The sequence below is a fragment of the Genypterus blacodes genome, unplaced genomic scaffold (assembly GCF_046128005.1).
Source record: "Genypterus blacodes isolate CSIRO-AG114 ecotype Tasmania unplaced genomic scaffold, CSIRO-AGI_Gbla_v1 ptg000067l_1, whole genome shotgun sequence".
Taxonomy (NCBI): domain Eukaryota; kingdom Metazoa; phylum Chordata; class Actinopteri; order Ophidiiformes; family Ophidiidae; genus Genypterus; species Genypterus blacodes.
This window is the reverse complement of record NW_027466879.1, coordinates 16,175,029-16,191,619: the sequence shown is the minus strand read 5'-3', so window position 1 is coordinate 16,191,619 and position 16,591 is coordinate 16,175,029. Positions and strand designations below refer to the sequence as shown.

General features: G+C 44.7%; 1 protein-coding gene across 2 annotated transcripts; it reads left to right on the top strand.

The window, feature by feature from the left end:
• The first annotated feature begins 2,296 nt into the window (after nucleotides 1–2,296).
• lpin1a (lipin 1a) lies at nucleotides 2,297–16,315 on the top strand. Of its 2 annotated transcripts, XM_076155488.1 has the most exons (23): nucleotides 2,297–2,466; nucleotides 5,118–5,318; nucleotides 5,543–5,638; nucleotides 8,279–8,375; nucleotides 8,465–8,681; nucleotides 9,175–9,255; nucleotides 9,417–9,509; nucleotides 9,647–9,752; nucleotides 9,972–10,179; nucleotides 10,381–10,530; nucleotides 10,702–10,795; nucleotides 10,898–11,097; nucleotides 11,382–11,475; nucleotides 11,855–11,924; nucleotides 13,075–13,167; nucleotides 13,258–13,322; nucleotides 13,407–13,545; nucleotides 14,023–14,171; nucleotides 14,867–14,953; nucleotides 15,131–15,283; nucleotides 15,488–15,602; nucleotides 15,748–15,851; nucleotides 15,978–16,315. In XM_076155488.1, the coding sequence occupies exons 2-23, from the start codon at nucleotides 5,127–5,129 to the stop codon at nucleotides 16,132–16,134; spliced, it is 2,760 nt and encodes a 919-aa protein (XP_076011603.1). In that variant the 5' UTR covers nucleotides 2,297–2,466; nucleotides 5,118–5,126; the 3' UTR covers nucleotides 16,135–16,315. The 2 variants fall into 2 exon arrangements, with proteins under 2 accessions (XP_076011603.1, XP_076011604.1); XM_076155489.1 differs by lacking the exon at nucleotides 9,417–9,509.
• Nucleotides 16,316–16,591: the final 276 nt, after the last annotated feature.

Sequence of the window (16,591 nt, the reverse complement as noted above, 5' to 3'; positions counted from 1 at the left end):
CATATTAGTCCCATGGCAGGTTCTACATGTTGCTGCACACACACACACTCATGCACGTACATGCACACACAGTAACTAACTTACTGTAGCGGTTTGCTTTTAGACCTCATTCCTAGAGAGGCCACATTCCACCTACTAGTGTAGCAGCTTTCAGAAGTGACTGTATACACTCCTGTGTGCGTGAGTGTGAGTGTGAGCGTGTGTGCGTGCATGAGTGTGTGTATGTGTTTGTGTGTGTGTGTGTGTGTCTGAGAGTGTGAGCGTGTGTGCGTGTGTGTTTGTGTATGTGTGTTGGTATGTGTGTGTGTCATATTATGATATCATAGTGAGCGAACCTCCAGGGCTGTTTCTAAGAATTGAGCAAACATTGCAAAGAAAGGAAAGAAACACTGTATGGAGCCAGAGGAGATTATATGGGGACACACTTTAATATGTTTGTTTTTCCTTCGTGTACAGGGACACGTTGCCAATATAAAGTGTCATAACACATTACATAATGACCTAAAGCTAATCTGTGACCCTTTACAAGACACAAACAAAAAAATCCAAACTGCCTAAAGATATGAAAACAAATAGTTTGTCCTGCAGCGCGTCACAGCAGCGTGGGACTCTTACTCACACGTTTACATTCCATTTGCTCAGTTGGCCCCTACCCATGAACTGCACTAACCTCACACACATCTTAGGCCTGCTGAAGGAAATGCACGCACACAAGCACACACACACACACTCAAACTCAGACTCAAACACCTGGAGGGCGTACAAAGCCCACACAGAGTGACAACGCCTTCTTGTTGTGAATGTAAACAGCTGAGCCACACTTGTTACTATGATGAGTGTCATCAGTAATGACAATAAGAAATAAGCCTGAGGATTATGTGATTGTTTAACATTGTGGTTGGAAGTAGATAATGGCTCTCCCGCTGGAACTAACGATAGACTCCTCATTGATCGATTTATTTCATTCAACGCCATATTAGGGTATGTGTGTGTGTGTGTGTGTGTGTATTTGCTTACTTGTGCATATCTCGGCATGTATGTAACTGCCTGCTGCTGCATTGTTCTTTATGTTGTGTGTTGGCAGTTGTGTGAGGCAGTAGCTCAGTGGGTAGCTCAGTGGGTAGTGCTTCCGCTTGGGAACCGGAGGGTTGCCGGTTCGAGCCCCTGCCGAGGTGCCCCTGAGCAAGGCACCGAACCCTCAATTGCTCCCCCCTCTGCGAAGGGTGGTAATGTAATGTAAGTCGCTTTGGATAAAAGCGTCTGCCAAATGATCGTAATGTAATGTAATGTTGCATCTCTGATTGATCTAATCTTCAGCATTCGCTACACGAGCCTCCTGCAGTCTCCTTGGTCAGCTTCTCCCTCTCTCTCTCTCTCCTCTGTCTTCTCCCATTTGTCTTCCTTCTCTCTGCCATGTCTCACTCTGTCACCCTGTGGGTCACTGACAGACACATAAATATGCTGAGCTATACTCCTCTGCTGCTCTTCTCATGCTCTCTGACAAATACGTAAAATGTTAGGAAGTGTAATCCCTCCATGTAGTTTAAAGCAAAGCTCCTCATTTGGTCATGGAAACACACTTGGAATCAGTGACACACAGATGATGGGTTGATCTTGGCCTCTGTGTGTCAGGTGACAGGTGGGTACAGTTACATTCTCACCGCAGACACACTGTCAAGTCGCTGAGATGCCTTCAAGCTGCCCGAATGTCGCTGCTATTCTTGTCTCCACCGCTCCACACAAAGGGAATTGTATTTCTTTAAGATAAGAATAAGCACCGCTCCTCTTTCAGCACAAACGACCGGACTTCATCACTTCTATGATAGTATACGTCATATAGAAAGGAAGGAAACTGAAGCCTATTTAACATAAATTAAATTAAATTCTTAAATATATTTAACATGAAAACTGTATTTACATCCGGTCGTTAATGGGAATGTGGTGCTTTAGGATGGACGGACCAGATCTGCACTTCTCTATCTGACTCCATACTGGTGCCAGACTATAGGGATTCCATTCACATTCCCATTCTGTCCCCTATGGAATTCCTGGAAAAACGGAAGAAACATGACAGATCTTGTTTTATGAATGCGTTCCTGAATGCAACACCAACATGTTAAAACACACATAAGAGCAGCTCCTTTATGTTATATGTTTCTAAACAAAGAAATCGACCCACGTTGTAACACATTTTTTAAAAACACGAGATGATTTTACGAGCAGAGCCAATTACCGTGGGCCGTGTGACGTCACGGCTGGGCGGTGGGAGGAGGAATATTTATGAGCCGTTCAAAAGAGAAGCAGCCCGATCAGGCTTCAGAATCACACTGTGGACCGACCGGTACCCATACGCTCAGTCTGAATACGGAACCGTGCCGAACCGTGACGGAATTGCTGTAAAGATTGTCCGGTGGATGTTTGGATGGCGGAAAGATCCCGGAGACAGAAGCGGCGTCAGTAAATAATGTAAGTGCATGAAATAATGTCAATAAAGCTGCGGTCAGGGGTTCACATGTCTCGATTATATCGCAAACTGCAGGGTTGTTATTCTGGGACGCCTGTGTGTGTGTCGGTGTGTGTCGGTGTGTGTGTGTGTGTGTTATGCGTGTTGAATGAACGCAGAGGCACCGTGCTGCAGAGCCTCACCCCGTGTGTGTTTACATGTCACACACGGTTTGACGTTATAGCAAACTAACGTGTCATTGCTTCTGTTTCTGCGGTGCGTTCAGGGTACAAAGGATGATATGCATCCTCAAAATGAAACGATTCGATTATTTCAATATGACAAATGTGACCTATGTGCCTGTAAACAGTCAACAAGCCCGCTGCTGTGGTCACATGGCTGGCTGCGTCTGTGTGTAGTGTGTAGTGTGTGTAGTGTGTGTGTGTCTGTGTGTGTGTGTGTGAGAGAGAGAGAGAGCGAGATTGATTTAGTGTAATTGTATAATGCTGTAGATATCATCACCATCATAATCACCATCATCACCATAAACATCATCAGGATCATCATCTTAAATCATCTGTGTGTGTGTCACAGAGTCAAATTCAGTAAGTCTTAGTATTAAAAAACACATTTTCACACATTCTCTAGCCGTGTGTGTTATTTTTCTGTGTCTAACTAAGAACATTTGGATCGGGTCAGCAGGACACTAAACGTCCTTTCCTATAGGTTTTCTGTGACCTGATGGTGGACTGAAGGTTACACTTCCCCCAACACTATTAATCCAAAACAATCTCAAATATAAAGGGAATTCAGTATTTCACAAAGGAGAAGTCTATCACAGCATTGAGACACAGGCTGGGAATTAGACAATTGAATTCATGAAATGTGAAAATGACAAATTGATAATGACATTACAAACATCCCGACTAAGACTTTAAGACTACAATTTCCGTTGATGTTGTTGTTTACATTTCTTTTTATGGTGTTAAAACAACATGCTAAGTGTATTGAATAGCAATTATCAATACCTGATTGGTAATTACATAATGCAGCTGTGTTGTTATGAGCTGTAAAGCAGAAATGGTATTCTGTGTGTCCCCACTCACACGTGAACGGTGGTTACTTTTTCTGTGTGTGTGTGTGTATGTGCGTGTGTGTGTGTGTGTGTGTGTGTGTGTGTGTGTGTGTGTGTGTGTGTGTGTGTGTGCGCGTGCACACGTGCGTGTGTGTGTGTGTGTGTGTATGTGTGTTTCTGACTAAGAGGAAGTCAATGGACAGTAGAGAGTGTGTGACAAAGGGTAAAGATAATTATGTAACCATTGTCAAACAACTCCACCCCCTGTTCTGTGTGTGGTTATGTGTTGTGGGGCGGTCAGAACAAGCCTGTGATGTGTATGTTAGAATGTTAGATGTGCAGCAGAATAGAGACATGGGATCATCATGGGGTCACAGCCCCAAAACCTCTCAGCAACGTTTCATGATAGGTCAGTGTGTGTGTGTGTGTGTGTGTCTGTGCGTCTGTGTGTCTGTGTGTCTGTGTGTCTGTGTGTGTGTCTGTGTCAGCAGTTCTGAATCTGCGTCAACACAAACAGGTGGGATGTGATATGGGATCACACACACCAGGTCTCTCTCTTCCCCTCTGTCTTTTCTTTCTTCAGGCACCAAACACATTTTCCTCCTTGCACACAAAGCTTCTTCATATCTGAATCATCTCCCACCCATATTCCTCCTTCACTCGTCCTCCTGTGGCCTTTCACTCTCTTTCTCCTTCATCTCTCTCTCTCTCTCTCTCTCTCTCTCTCTCTCTCTCTCTCTCTCTCTCTCTCTCTCTGTGTCTCACTCACTCTCTCTCCCTCGCCCTCTCTCTCTCTCTCTGTCTCTCTGTCTCTCTGTCTCTCCCTCTTTCTCACACACACACAAACACTCACTCTCTCTGGCCTTGGAACAACAACAAGCACCCATCTCGGAGTCCCTTGAATGCATTTCCCTTGTTTCTTTCTCTCTCTCTCTCTCTCTCTCTCTCTCTCTCTCTCTCTCTCTCTCTCTTTCTCTGACTCCAGAGCCTTGCTTGGCATTCTAGACATTACAGCATTACAACTTTGGATCACAAACGCTGACACGGAACAATTAATCTCTTCCTTATTCCAGGAGCGTGTTTGTCAGAGAGGAAAAACAAGATTCTGCAATGGTTTCATCCTTTATTTTCACAAAATAAATACAAGATCTGAAGAACACTTCAGCACACAATCTACCTCCTCCACCCACAAACATACCTCAGCCTCAGCACGTCTAGAATAGAGAATAGAATGTCCACACCATGTTTGTTTATAGTTTCACCAATTTGTCCAACAGCTATAATTTGAATCAGTGGTAGGTCACTAGTTAATGGAATAACCAACATCAATCACATTTCTTTAAGCTCCTGCAGTGTGGAGACACAACCTCATTATCATTCAGCTTTTGTGCAAAATGTTACCAAACATTTGATGCTTCTGGCCCACAACAGCCAGGAAGTCCATTAAAGACCTCACAGTGAAGGCGTGAAAATGAAAAATAACTTAAGATTAAAGGCAAAATATGTGGTGCAAAGGGACAAAAATCAATAACAACAACACCAACAACAACAACAACAACACCAACAACTCGTGCCTGCCTCTGTTTTCTCCATCTCCAGTTGCAGACCATGAACTATGTGGGCCAGTTGGCGGGTCAAGTGTTTGTGCAGGTCAAGGAGCTATACAGGGGACTCAACCCCGCCACACTATCTGGATGTATAGATGTCATCGTGGTCCGACAGCCCGACGGCACCTTGCAGTGCTCCCCCTTCCATGTTCGCTTCGGCAAGATGGGCGTGCTGCGGTCTCGTGAGAAAGTGGTGAGAATATATGGAGCTCCCTATACGTCTCCCTCCCTCCCTCCCTCCCTCCCTCCCTCCCTTTCTCTCTCTATATGTCCCTTGCTCCTCCTTTCTCTCTCTGTTTTTGCCCTGTGCCAGCATGTATGCATGTGTGCATGAAGACACACCTCCCTAGTCTGAGATTGTTCAGTACATTATGAGGTGAAAACATTGTTGTATGTGTCCTGTGTTCTATTGTGCAGGTGGACATTGAGATTAATGGAGAGCCGGTGAGTTTGCACATGAAGCTGGGAGAGAATGGAGAGGCCTTCTTTGTCAAAGAGACTGAGAACATGCTGGTGAGTGATAGACAGTAGTTTGGCAGGCGTTTAATCCTGTTTAGGGACAGTTCTCACATCAGCAATCATACCATTATTTGATTCCCCCCAAACAAAACAAAAATCCCCATTTCCTTTACTTTTTGTTAAGCTCATCTAATGTCTTTACTAATCAGGCTCCTTTTCATGCCCAAACAAGCCCAGAGGAGCGTAGAAGTGAATGTGAGCCTATACCTACTGTATATACTGTGCATGTATGTACTGTGCTATGCTGTATGCATATGGATTGATAGTGAGTGAGAAAGCAAGAGATCCTGCCACAGCATGCATAGATTTGAAATATAGGGACACAGGATCAAATAACATTTTAGATAGTAAACAAAATTATGAAACAGTGACACAAAGGAACAACATGTCTGCACAATTCACAGCTGAAGAAATGACACTTGAAGGTTTTTAGACAGCCTGGTGGAACAATAGCTGATCTTTTGTCTTTAATCTATCAGCCAAAAGGGATTTGTTTGCTGCCTCCATCTGCATATAATCAGATAAAACTTTAGTAGAACAGCTGAAACATGAGCTGGAGGAAACAAGAGCGTCTGGTCAGCGTGATTTTACTGACCAGAAAACAGATGAGCAGGTGGAGAACATAACCACACACTGGTCAGCCTACCTGCTGCGTTGAGAACACACGCGCACACACACACACACACACACACCCACACACACACACACACACACACACACACACACACACAGACTCTCATTCACACAATTATGAGACAATTGGTATAATTATTGAAAAACGCCTGTCTGGATTTCTGTTCTTCTCCTCTTTTCTCTATATGTTGCCAATGGTAACAGCAGTGTCCGATGATTTATTATTTATTGCCACAGAATTCTCAGTTTCTATATTTTATTCACGTGCTTGTGACCTGGATTTGACAAACACCACCAGAGTGCAGAGTTCAATCATCTCCCCTCGCAGCACAGAAAAGCCCTTTGACTCAAAACCACTTCCATGTGGTTTATGTCATAATGCATTTCAAAGCAGCAACCTGCTTTAGTAGAAAGGAGGCAGAAATCTGTGGTTTAGAGGTTGTAGTGTGACTAGAATGGGGAAGTGTCTTGCATATTAATGAGCACAGTGACTTGCTCTCTCACTTCTCAGGCTCATGCCGTCTCACTGTCTCCTGCTCATCCCAGGGCCTCATACCGGTGCCTTGTGACAACCAGACACACACAGTATTGACAATGTAAATGCTGGTCATGTATGGAAGGACACTAACAGCCAATCAGCAGACAGACTTCCTGAATAGCCTTTGTCGCTCTGAAATAGTACAAAAACAACTGAAGGAGGATTGGAAAGTCGACTGGACTTTGGACAAAATCAATAGAAAAATGATAAAAGTAATCATGTTCTCAATCCATATCCATTCTTAACTGAATCATAGTCGTATTTGAGTGTCAAGCGTCAATAAACACACAACTGCAATGGTTACAGAAGGTTAATCCTCATTTCAGCAGAATGTTTCAAACTCTCCCTGCCACCAACAAACGCAGAGTTACGCACACGTTCACTTTGCTGACATCAGTTAGATTGTCTCATGTCCGCCCGTGTGTCTTGTGACATTGAAACCCCCCCCCTTAACATAACTCTACCCTCACAGGGTTATTTATAGCTCTGCCCAGTTCATGTTCTTCGTTGTCTGCCGCAGAATGTGACTGAAACTAAATCTACCTACTAACAGACTGAGAGACAGACAATGAAACGTGTGAGCACTATGATAGAAGCAAAGCAAAAGGGTAGCAGATGTGAACAACAACACAAACATAGCACATCAACCCCCCTCTGTCTCTCACACTCACAAACACACAAACACACACATACACACATCCTCCCTGAAGGTAATCGGGAGTAACTGAAGGATGTGTTTGGGCTTGTGCTTTGGCAAAAACGATCATGAGAGAATTGGAGGAATGAATTTGTATTTGCAAAAAGAGTGGATGAATTGTCGTCTCAGTTGATTAAATGATGGTAAACCACAAGCATTTGACTTTTAAGGATCGATTCTATTTATAACTAGCAATTCCCAAAATATGTGCAAGCAAGCGCATCACTGTTTACCATCCGCTGTTTATCTGGAGTCCATTGGTGTCATTGTCACTGTTTTGCTGAATGTCACCAGTGTTTTCCAGACGTACGAGTTTTTCCATCGGCGTCATGTTTCAGGCTGGTCACCATCATGCGCCGCACTCGCTGAGTCAACAACGGCAAACAACATGCTGCGACTTTGCTCCGAAAATAATAAGAAGCATCCCATTCCTCTAAATGAGCCATCTGGGTAAATGTGCTGTTTTATGTTCATACAGCAGCCACACCCACACGGTTTGGATCTTTAATGTATACAGAATCTCTCGTGTGTGTTTGATGTCACTCGTCTGAGCTCAAACCACAGAACCACCTGACAAACCTGTTTCATCTGTGCATTATGTGCATATGTCACAATACCGACTAAAGATCATTTTCCTACTCTCTTTCATCCACACAGAAGAATACATTTCCCAGACAAAAACACGTTTTACTTCTCCTTTACTACTTCTTTATTTGTCGTGATTCTGGATGGGGACTTTATAAGATTCCACTTTCTTTGTTGACAGGAAGTAGTCCCCTCCTATTTGGCAACTTCCCCCATCATGTCGGGTGGAGCAGAGTTAATGGAGTCCCAGCTGGGCAGAGGCGCCGCTCGTCACCATGGTAACCACTCAGCATCTTCGAAAATTAAAGAAAAGTGTGTGTGTGTGTGTGTGTGTGTCTCTGAACAATCTCGATGCTTCTCTCCCAAGACGCCATCACAGGCAGCTCGCTCCCCGTGCAGAACCTGGGGCAGCAGCAAAGCGACGGAGGGGCCAACAAGAAGAGGAGGAAGAGGAGGAGGAAGACGCGTCCAGAGGGGAGCGGAGGAGGCAGGAGAGAGGAGAGCGGGGAAGAGTTCTCAGAGGACGAGGACATGTTCACCATCGACTTGAGCTCTGACGAGGAGAGGGAAGGAGGTTGCAGCAGGTGTGTGTGTGTGTGTGTGTACGTTATCTCCTCTGGATGAAGTAAGATTAGATTAACGAGTCCAGTTGTAAATAATGGAAAGAAATATGGAATAATCAATAATAATAGATCAAATGAAAGCTTTCAAACAATTATGTCTGTGGGTGTGTGTATGTGTGTGTGTGTGAGTTCTCTTTTGCTGGATTTGCTCCAAGCTTTAGTCCCGTTCCCACACTGCTCTCTCCCTCCTACTGCAGGGATTCAGAGCTTCCTTTTGCAAACTGACCACATGTTGGGAATGGGAAAATTCCTGCTTGTCATTCTTCATGATATACCCAAATTGGTCTTAAACCTTCTCTGGGGTCAAACCTCAGAGGAAGTCACCACTTGCTGGACTTGCTGGACTTCATCTGAGCCAGCAGGGTGATAGTGCATCTGAGTGATGATAGTAAATAGCATTTGTGTGCATCTGACTGTCATCTGTCTCCCTGTGTGTGTGTTGTTTTCTTATCAGAGGCGTATATGGGGATCAAGTATCCACAGCTGGCACCCACACACATCCCAGCACTGACTGGACTCACACTTCATCACAGAGGTATTGATCACTCACACACCCACACACACAGACTAATACACGTATCCTGAGAAACTCCCTTTAAATCTACTTCTAATGGACACTAAACCAATCCTCTTCATCTCCTCTCCTCCCTCTTGTCTCCCTTTTCTATTCTGTCTGTATTTCTGCTTCATCTGTAGCACCTTGATTGATAAGAGTCTTTCCCTCCCTCCAACCTGTGGTCTGTCCATCTCCTGTCCTCAGCAGAGCTCTCGCTTCACGTCCTGTGTTAGGTATCGTCTCCTCTCTATCGCCCTCTGTCAAGGGAATCAAAGAAATTGATGATAATGTGATGGTTATATGCCTGATGTTTGGCCATGTGGAAGTTAGCTCTGGAATGAAAATAACATTTCTGACTGTTGCCCAACAGCGGCGGGGATTCAGATTCTCCAAAGAGCGACTCTGAGCTGGTCAATCGGAGCAAAGACAACCCGGAGATGCTGTGGACGTGGGGGGAGCTGCCACAGGCCGCCAAGGTATCTACACACACACGCACGCACACACACACACACACACACACACACACACACACACACACACACACACACACACACACACACACACACACACACACACCACAGAAGCTGTTGTGTAGTAGGAAGTATTGTCTAAAAAGTCTCTCTCTCTCTCTCTCTCTCTCTCTCTCTCTCTCTCTCTCTCTCTCTCTCTCTCTCTCTCACACACACACACTCTAGCCTTCATTCCTGATGTCCCACCAGAATCAGGACCTCCCCTCCACAGTCTCCATCCCCGTGTCTGACAGCACTCACTTCAGAACCATCACAGACTCCGGACCTCCGTCGCTCACTCTATACGTCCCTCCTGTCCCTCAGCCTGGGGAGACGGGGGCTCCTGGTAGAAACAAAGAGGACAAAGAAGACACTAAAGCCGGAGGAGAACTTGGTAATAACACTTATGTGTGAAAAAAACAGAAGATATTCTTATATTTATATCTATATATATTTCAAGGGAAGCCCGGTTCAGTGCTACAGTAAAGTGAACATCATAGAGGGAAGCGATGATGGAATAGTCGACCATGTGAATTTGCTCTTATGCATGAGATGAATTGGCTGTGACCCTCTTGTACTTTCTTCTTCTCCTCAGACAGAGAGGTGGAAACCATGGAGTTGTGTGCAGAGGTGGAGAGGTTGTCGGCCTGCTCGCTGCCTTGTAGAATTATCTCGGATAACTTGGACGAAGGCGCGATCAGAGGAAGCCCCATCAGAAGAACTGACTCACCCTCCAAGAGGAAAGGTATGAACTCTCTCTCTCTCTCTCTCTCTCTCTCTCTCTCTCTCTCTCTCTTGCTCTCTTGTCTCTCCCTCTCTTGGCTTGTATTAATAATACAGTAATAAAATATGAATATAATTACCAATAGATGCTTGCGTTCCTTCACATATTGATGATGCATGATGCTGTTCACAGAAAAGAGAAGCCAACACCTCGGCGCTGATGGTATCTACCTGGATGACATCACTGAGCTGGAGCCTGAAGTAGCTGCTCTCTACTTCCCAAAAAGGTACAGTAACATATGAGCACACACACACATATAACACACAACTACAGAGGCCATTTCCCATCCCTGTGTGTGTCTGAGTGTGTAGTTCTGCTCCCTGCTCAGTGATGGTGGCTGCAGCTCAGTGAAGGGCGGCTCAGAGCTGATGATGATGGCCGTGCGGAGCGCCAGTCAGTCCCCTCAGTCGTTGGGCAGCAGTGGGCTGGACAGTGGCATGGACAGCCTGTCGGACCCGATGGGAGACCTGCCTCATGTCGCCATCTCCCTGTGTGGAGGACTCACGGACAACAGAGAGATCACAAGAGGTACGACAGCACTGAAGATGTTACTGTGGTGAAATTAAAAATGTGTGTGTGTTGACATGAATGACATAGAATCGGTTCGTCATTTATTTTGTATATGCCAAACATTAATATGTATAAACATGATGAGATCTGTGAAACAAAACTAACATCTTAAGAAATGATTTTATGTTTTGTCTGTCCATCTATGTGCTTGTCTCTCTCTCTCTCTCTCTCTCTCTCTCTCTCTCTCTCTCTCTCTCTCTCTCTCTCGCTCTCTCTCTGTCTGCGTGTGTTGCATGCCACAGAGCAATTCCAGGAGAGAGCAGTTTCCTACCAGCAGTTCTCTGACAACCCCTCCCTTATTGACGACCCTAACCTGGTGGTGAAAATAGGAAACAAGTATGTATATGCAACATAATGTGTGTGTGTGTGTGTGTGTGTGTGTGTGTGTGTGTGTGTGTGTGTGCTTCACCTTAGCAGTTTAGAGTTTAGAAAGTGTGGCAGTCGTCTGTGATGTAGAGGATAACATTCTTCCCTATACATCCATTTCAACTCTAATATGAGTGACTGTCATCATTGACTGGCAGCAATTTCTCAATTTCAGAATAAAATGCTACACACCATCCTTAGTGGCGTGGCACCGTGCTGCAGGAAAATAATTAGCCTGCACATGCATTTAGAATTATGTCAATGTTTTTCAGTGTATTGCAACATTTCAAGGTAAAACAGGCAACAGATAGATACGAGTGTTTAGTTTACTCTCTGCTGTCTGTTTCAGGTACTACAACTGGAGCACAGCCGCTCCTGTCATGTTGGCCTTGCAGGTGTATCAGAAACCCCTGCCCCAGGTAAAACCACCACAGTGAAGCATGACATGTGTCTCTGCTTCTCTTTATTATTGTTTTCTTTATTATTCTCTTTGGCGGGAAGACGAAGGGAATCTGTGTGTCAGTGCAAGATAAGACAGGTGGACTGGGCAGAAAATAGAGAGAAATCCTTCCTCTTATCTGTAGGAGTGAAGGCAAACCCGTCCCCCCTAAAATGGGAAGGAATAGTTGTCCTCTGTGGACAGATTCAATCTCTTTAAACATCATCTAACACATTTTCATTAGCTGTTCTGTGTTTATTCTGGGCTTCAGGTTGATTACTTGTGCTTTTTACACACAGACAGACACACACAAACACACACACACTACCTGTTTGTCGGATTAATAAGCCGTAGCGTAGGATGAGTGGCTCAAAATAAACACCCACAGTCATCGCTCACTCCATGTTTGGTGTGTGTGTGTGTGTGAGTGTGAGCATTTTCTTCTGTGCACCTCCAGCATTTCAAAATCAATTCTAACTGACACTGATGTTTCACTTTGGTGCAATGTTATTTTGTATAAATTCAACTAATTCTGCACCTACTAAACTGGCATCCACCTTAGTTACTGCATGGGTTTGATTTCTGACTAAACCCTTCTTTAAATCTGTTCCCTTTGGGGCTTAATAACATGTCTTTATTCCCCTCCTCCATTTTCTCCTTTTTTCACATTTTTCCTCTCGCCATCCATCCAAAGTGTTGGTGTTTGAGTTACATGTTTTCTGCTTTTGGCCTCTTCTCATATTGCTTCCCGGGCCTGTTTGGGTCCAGCTCTTCACAACCTGTATGCTGTTTCCTGGCTCTGCTTGGTTGTTGGTCAGGGCATGTCTGTCGGTCTGTCTGTCTGTCTGTCTGTCTGTCTGTCTGTCTGTCTGCCTCTCTCCCTGTCTCCTCACGTTTCCTCCATCTCTATTTCTCGAGAATTATTCAGAATTCTCCTTATTCTAGATTTGACATTTGCATCCTCTATAATCTGCTTGCATGTTTTTAGTTGTAATTGACTTTTCTTCACTAGCTTGTTTTGTAGTTTTGATATGTTTGTGCGATCTGCTTTGCTAATAGTTTTGAGTATGTCTGTCAAATTTTAAGTTACATTTTCTGTCAGTTTTGAGTTCTATGTGCATGTTCTCCAGGCTTCAGTGGAGAACATCATGAAGGAGAAGATGCCAAAGAAAGGAGGACGCTGGTGGTTCTCATGGAGGAGAAGGAACAGCGACTCCAAATCAGTATGCACACACACATACACAGACACACACTTTATTAGTAACATACAAAGTGTGTCCGTCAAACATCTTTTGACCTTTTGTGTCCTTAAGGAATCAGCAACAGAGGCAGCAGGAGACAGAGGAGACACGTCACTCACTATGACCACAGTCAGCAGGTGACTTAATGGTGCAACACACACACGCATGTACACACTCTTTGTCTATGTGCCACACCAAAACTGTTATTTCTCTTTTATCAGGATGAAGGACGAGTCATCTTCCAGTGATGAGGACCATGGATCGTCCAATCAGGTGTTAGGATCCTGCCTGTCAGAGCCCCTCATGACTCCCGGCAATGTGTGTTACAAGAAGACCCTTCGACTCACCTCAGAGCAACTGGTATTTATAACATCTTGCTGAATATTGCATTCTTTCTTTCATATTCTTACCTTTTATCTTTGTGCCTCTCTGTTGACCTGTATGTGGGAATGCCTGGGTGTAAAATGTGTAATAAAGCTGTTTATGGCATCTGTGAAGCTGAGCTCTGTAGCAGCAGCATGGTGATTTCAAGCTGCACATGCTGCGTTTACACATTCACGCTGAGCAAAAGGCTCATTACACAGTGCACATACATACAAACAGATTCTGTGCTTACATAACAGATGTTTACGACCTTTACTGGCTGGGAGCGTTCTCAGCTTATCTGACATTGGGGAATCTGGTTGAGGTCATTTAAAAATGTCTACCAAAAAATGAAAATGTGCTATTATCATCACAAAAAGAGCCATTATAGTTATTATTCTGTAGATATTATATTCATGTCTTGCCAATGTCAAATGTTTAAATGTGTGTGTGTGTGTGTGTGTGTGTGTGCAGGCCAGTCTGCAGCTTAAGGAGGGACCTAATGATGTGGTGTTCAGTGTGACCACACAGTATCAGGGCACCTGTCGTTGTCATGGAACCATCTACCTTTGGAGCTGGGATGACAAGATTGTTATCTCCGATATAGATGGAACTATCACCAGGTTAGAAACCACGACACTGCACAGTACAGCACTCATATGGGCCAATAGCTTGGATCTCATGAAATGGTCCATATCCTTTTTTGTTTGCAAAGTGCTGATTGATTTATGATTGATTTGTCAATGAAAGGTGAGCAGACACCTTTGACTGTTGAAGTAGCCTCACCGTGCCTCGGCTGTACCTGCTGGCATCTTAAAAGTGCCTCTGCAGCCAAACCCCAACCCTGAATTTGTGTGAATTCTTAAATGGTGGAAAGCACATAGACTGAAGTGGAAGCTGGGCTAAGTTACAGATTCTGATCAGAGCATTATAAGGTTACATTACTGCCACAGACAGGACCTGTTTGTAGGGATGAGTCAACTCTCAAGTTTCATGTCCATTCAAGCATCACAAGTATGACTCAGTTTATGCAGAGAATTCATTCGATTTTTATTTCTGTAACTCCGTCCGCTCAAAAGAACTCCTCCCACTTTGCTACCATTTAGAATTCATCAGATCCTGACAACAGCTGGTACCAAAGACCAGCAGATGTTCAGTAACTGCTGTTCACCATTAGGTGTCAGGCTTCACACAAATGTGGGGAAGGGGTTTGGTTCCTCCTTAGTCTGTGTGTCTGTGTGTGTGTGTGTGTGTGTGTGTGTGTGTGTGTACATCTGCACTGATGATGTAATGTTCTCTGTGTTCTGATTGGCTGCAGGTCAGACACCCTGGGTCACATCCTCCCTACCCTGGGTAAAGACTGGACCCATCAGGGTATAGCTCGCCTCTACCACAGAGTCAGCCAGTGAGTCAAGCCTCACACACTGCATTCATGTTTTAGTTCTGTCATCTATCTTCTCTTGCAGTTCAATGTATTTGCAGTAAAACCTGCTTTTCCCTAGAATTGTTTCTCAGTACTTGCACTAGTAATTAAATCAGTGCTCTCCCCCTCTCTCTCTCTCTCTCTCTCTCACACACACAGGAATGGCTATAAATTCATGTACTGCTCGGCGAGGGCCATTGGCATGGCTGATATGACGCGAGGATACCTGCACTGGGTCAATGAGAGGGGAACCATGCTGCCAATGGGCCCAGTACTGCTCAGCCCCAGCAGCCTTTTTTCTGCCTTGCACAGGTCTTTTTTTTTCTCTCTCTCTCTCTCTCTTTCTCACACACACACAGATAAATACAATCTCAGTTATTTAGGGGGTTAATCCCTTTTAAACCTCAAATTGGATGAACACAATTGTACTGCTAAAGGAAACTTTGAATGTGAAGCTTTCACCTTGCCGAAGTAATGCAAAATGTGTGGGATCTCATTCTTCATCTCACTGTGCAGGGAGGTGATTGAGAAGAAACCAGAGAAGTTCAAGATCGAGTGTCTGTCTGATATTAAGCACCTTTTCCACCCAAACACTGAACCCTTCTACGCTGCTTTTGGCAACAGAGCTACGGTAAGACACACACATTGTCACATCCCAAGCATGCGGTGCAAATGTTCATAGGTCACAACTGCCACACACAGACTTTTAAACGTGACAATAAGGTTTGTGTGCATATTTTAGCTCTGATAATAATGCTGGCTGTGTGTGATTTCAGGATGTGTATTCCTACAAAGAGGTGGGCGTTCCTCTGAACAGAATCTTCACCGTTAATCCAAAGGGGGAGTTGATACAGGAACATGCCAAAACCAATATCTCTTCGTAAGACACATTCTCAGTTTCTATTGCTTTTCATCCATATAATGTGGCTGCACACATGCATATGCAGGTGTGTGTCTGTGTTATAATAGTAAACCTTATTATATTCTACATGTTTTCCTCTCTCAGCTTCCCCCGTCTGTGCGAGATGGTGGACCACGTCTTCCCGATGCTAATGCAAGGTGACGGAGCGGACTACTCCTGCTCTGACTCCTTCTACTGGGACAAACAACTTCCTGATGGAACAAAGCAGGAAGAGGAGCCGCAGCCCATTGAGATTAACTGAGGAAACCCCCTGCTGGTTGAATCTGCACTGACGCCCCTCCTCCCCCCTGCATTTCTGCATTGGTTAGTGGTTTGGTGTGAACCAGGAGCAGGCCAGATCCAGGTTAGGAGTGATCTTGCGTACGATCAGTTGTCTGTAGAATCAAAAAACTGACTTTAAAACACACAATAGTAGAATGGAGTGTTGAGGCAGTGGCTCAGTGGGTAGTGCTTCCGCTTGGGAACCGGAGGGTTCCCAAGCGGAAGCAAGCCCCTGCCCTCCCCCGGTTCAAGCCCCTGCCGAGGTGCCCCTGAGCAACGCACCGAACCCTCAATTGCTCCCCCCTCTGCGAAGGGTGGTAATGTAATGTAAGTCGCTTTGGATAAAAGCGTCTGCCAAAATGATCGTAATGTAACGTAATGTAATAATGTTGACCGCCACGTCTGATAGAGCAGCAGACTCAGAATCTGGGTTTAAG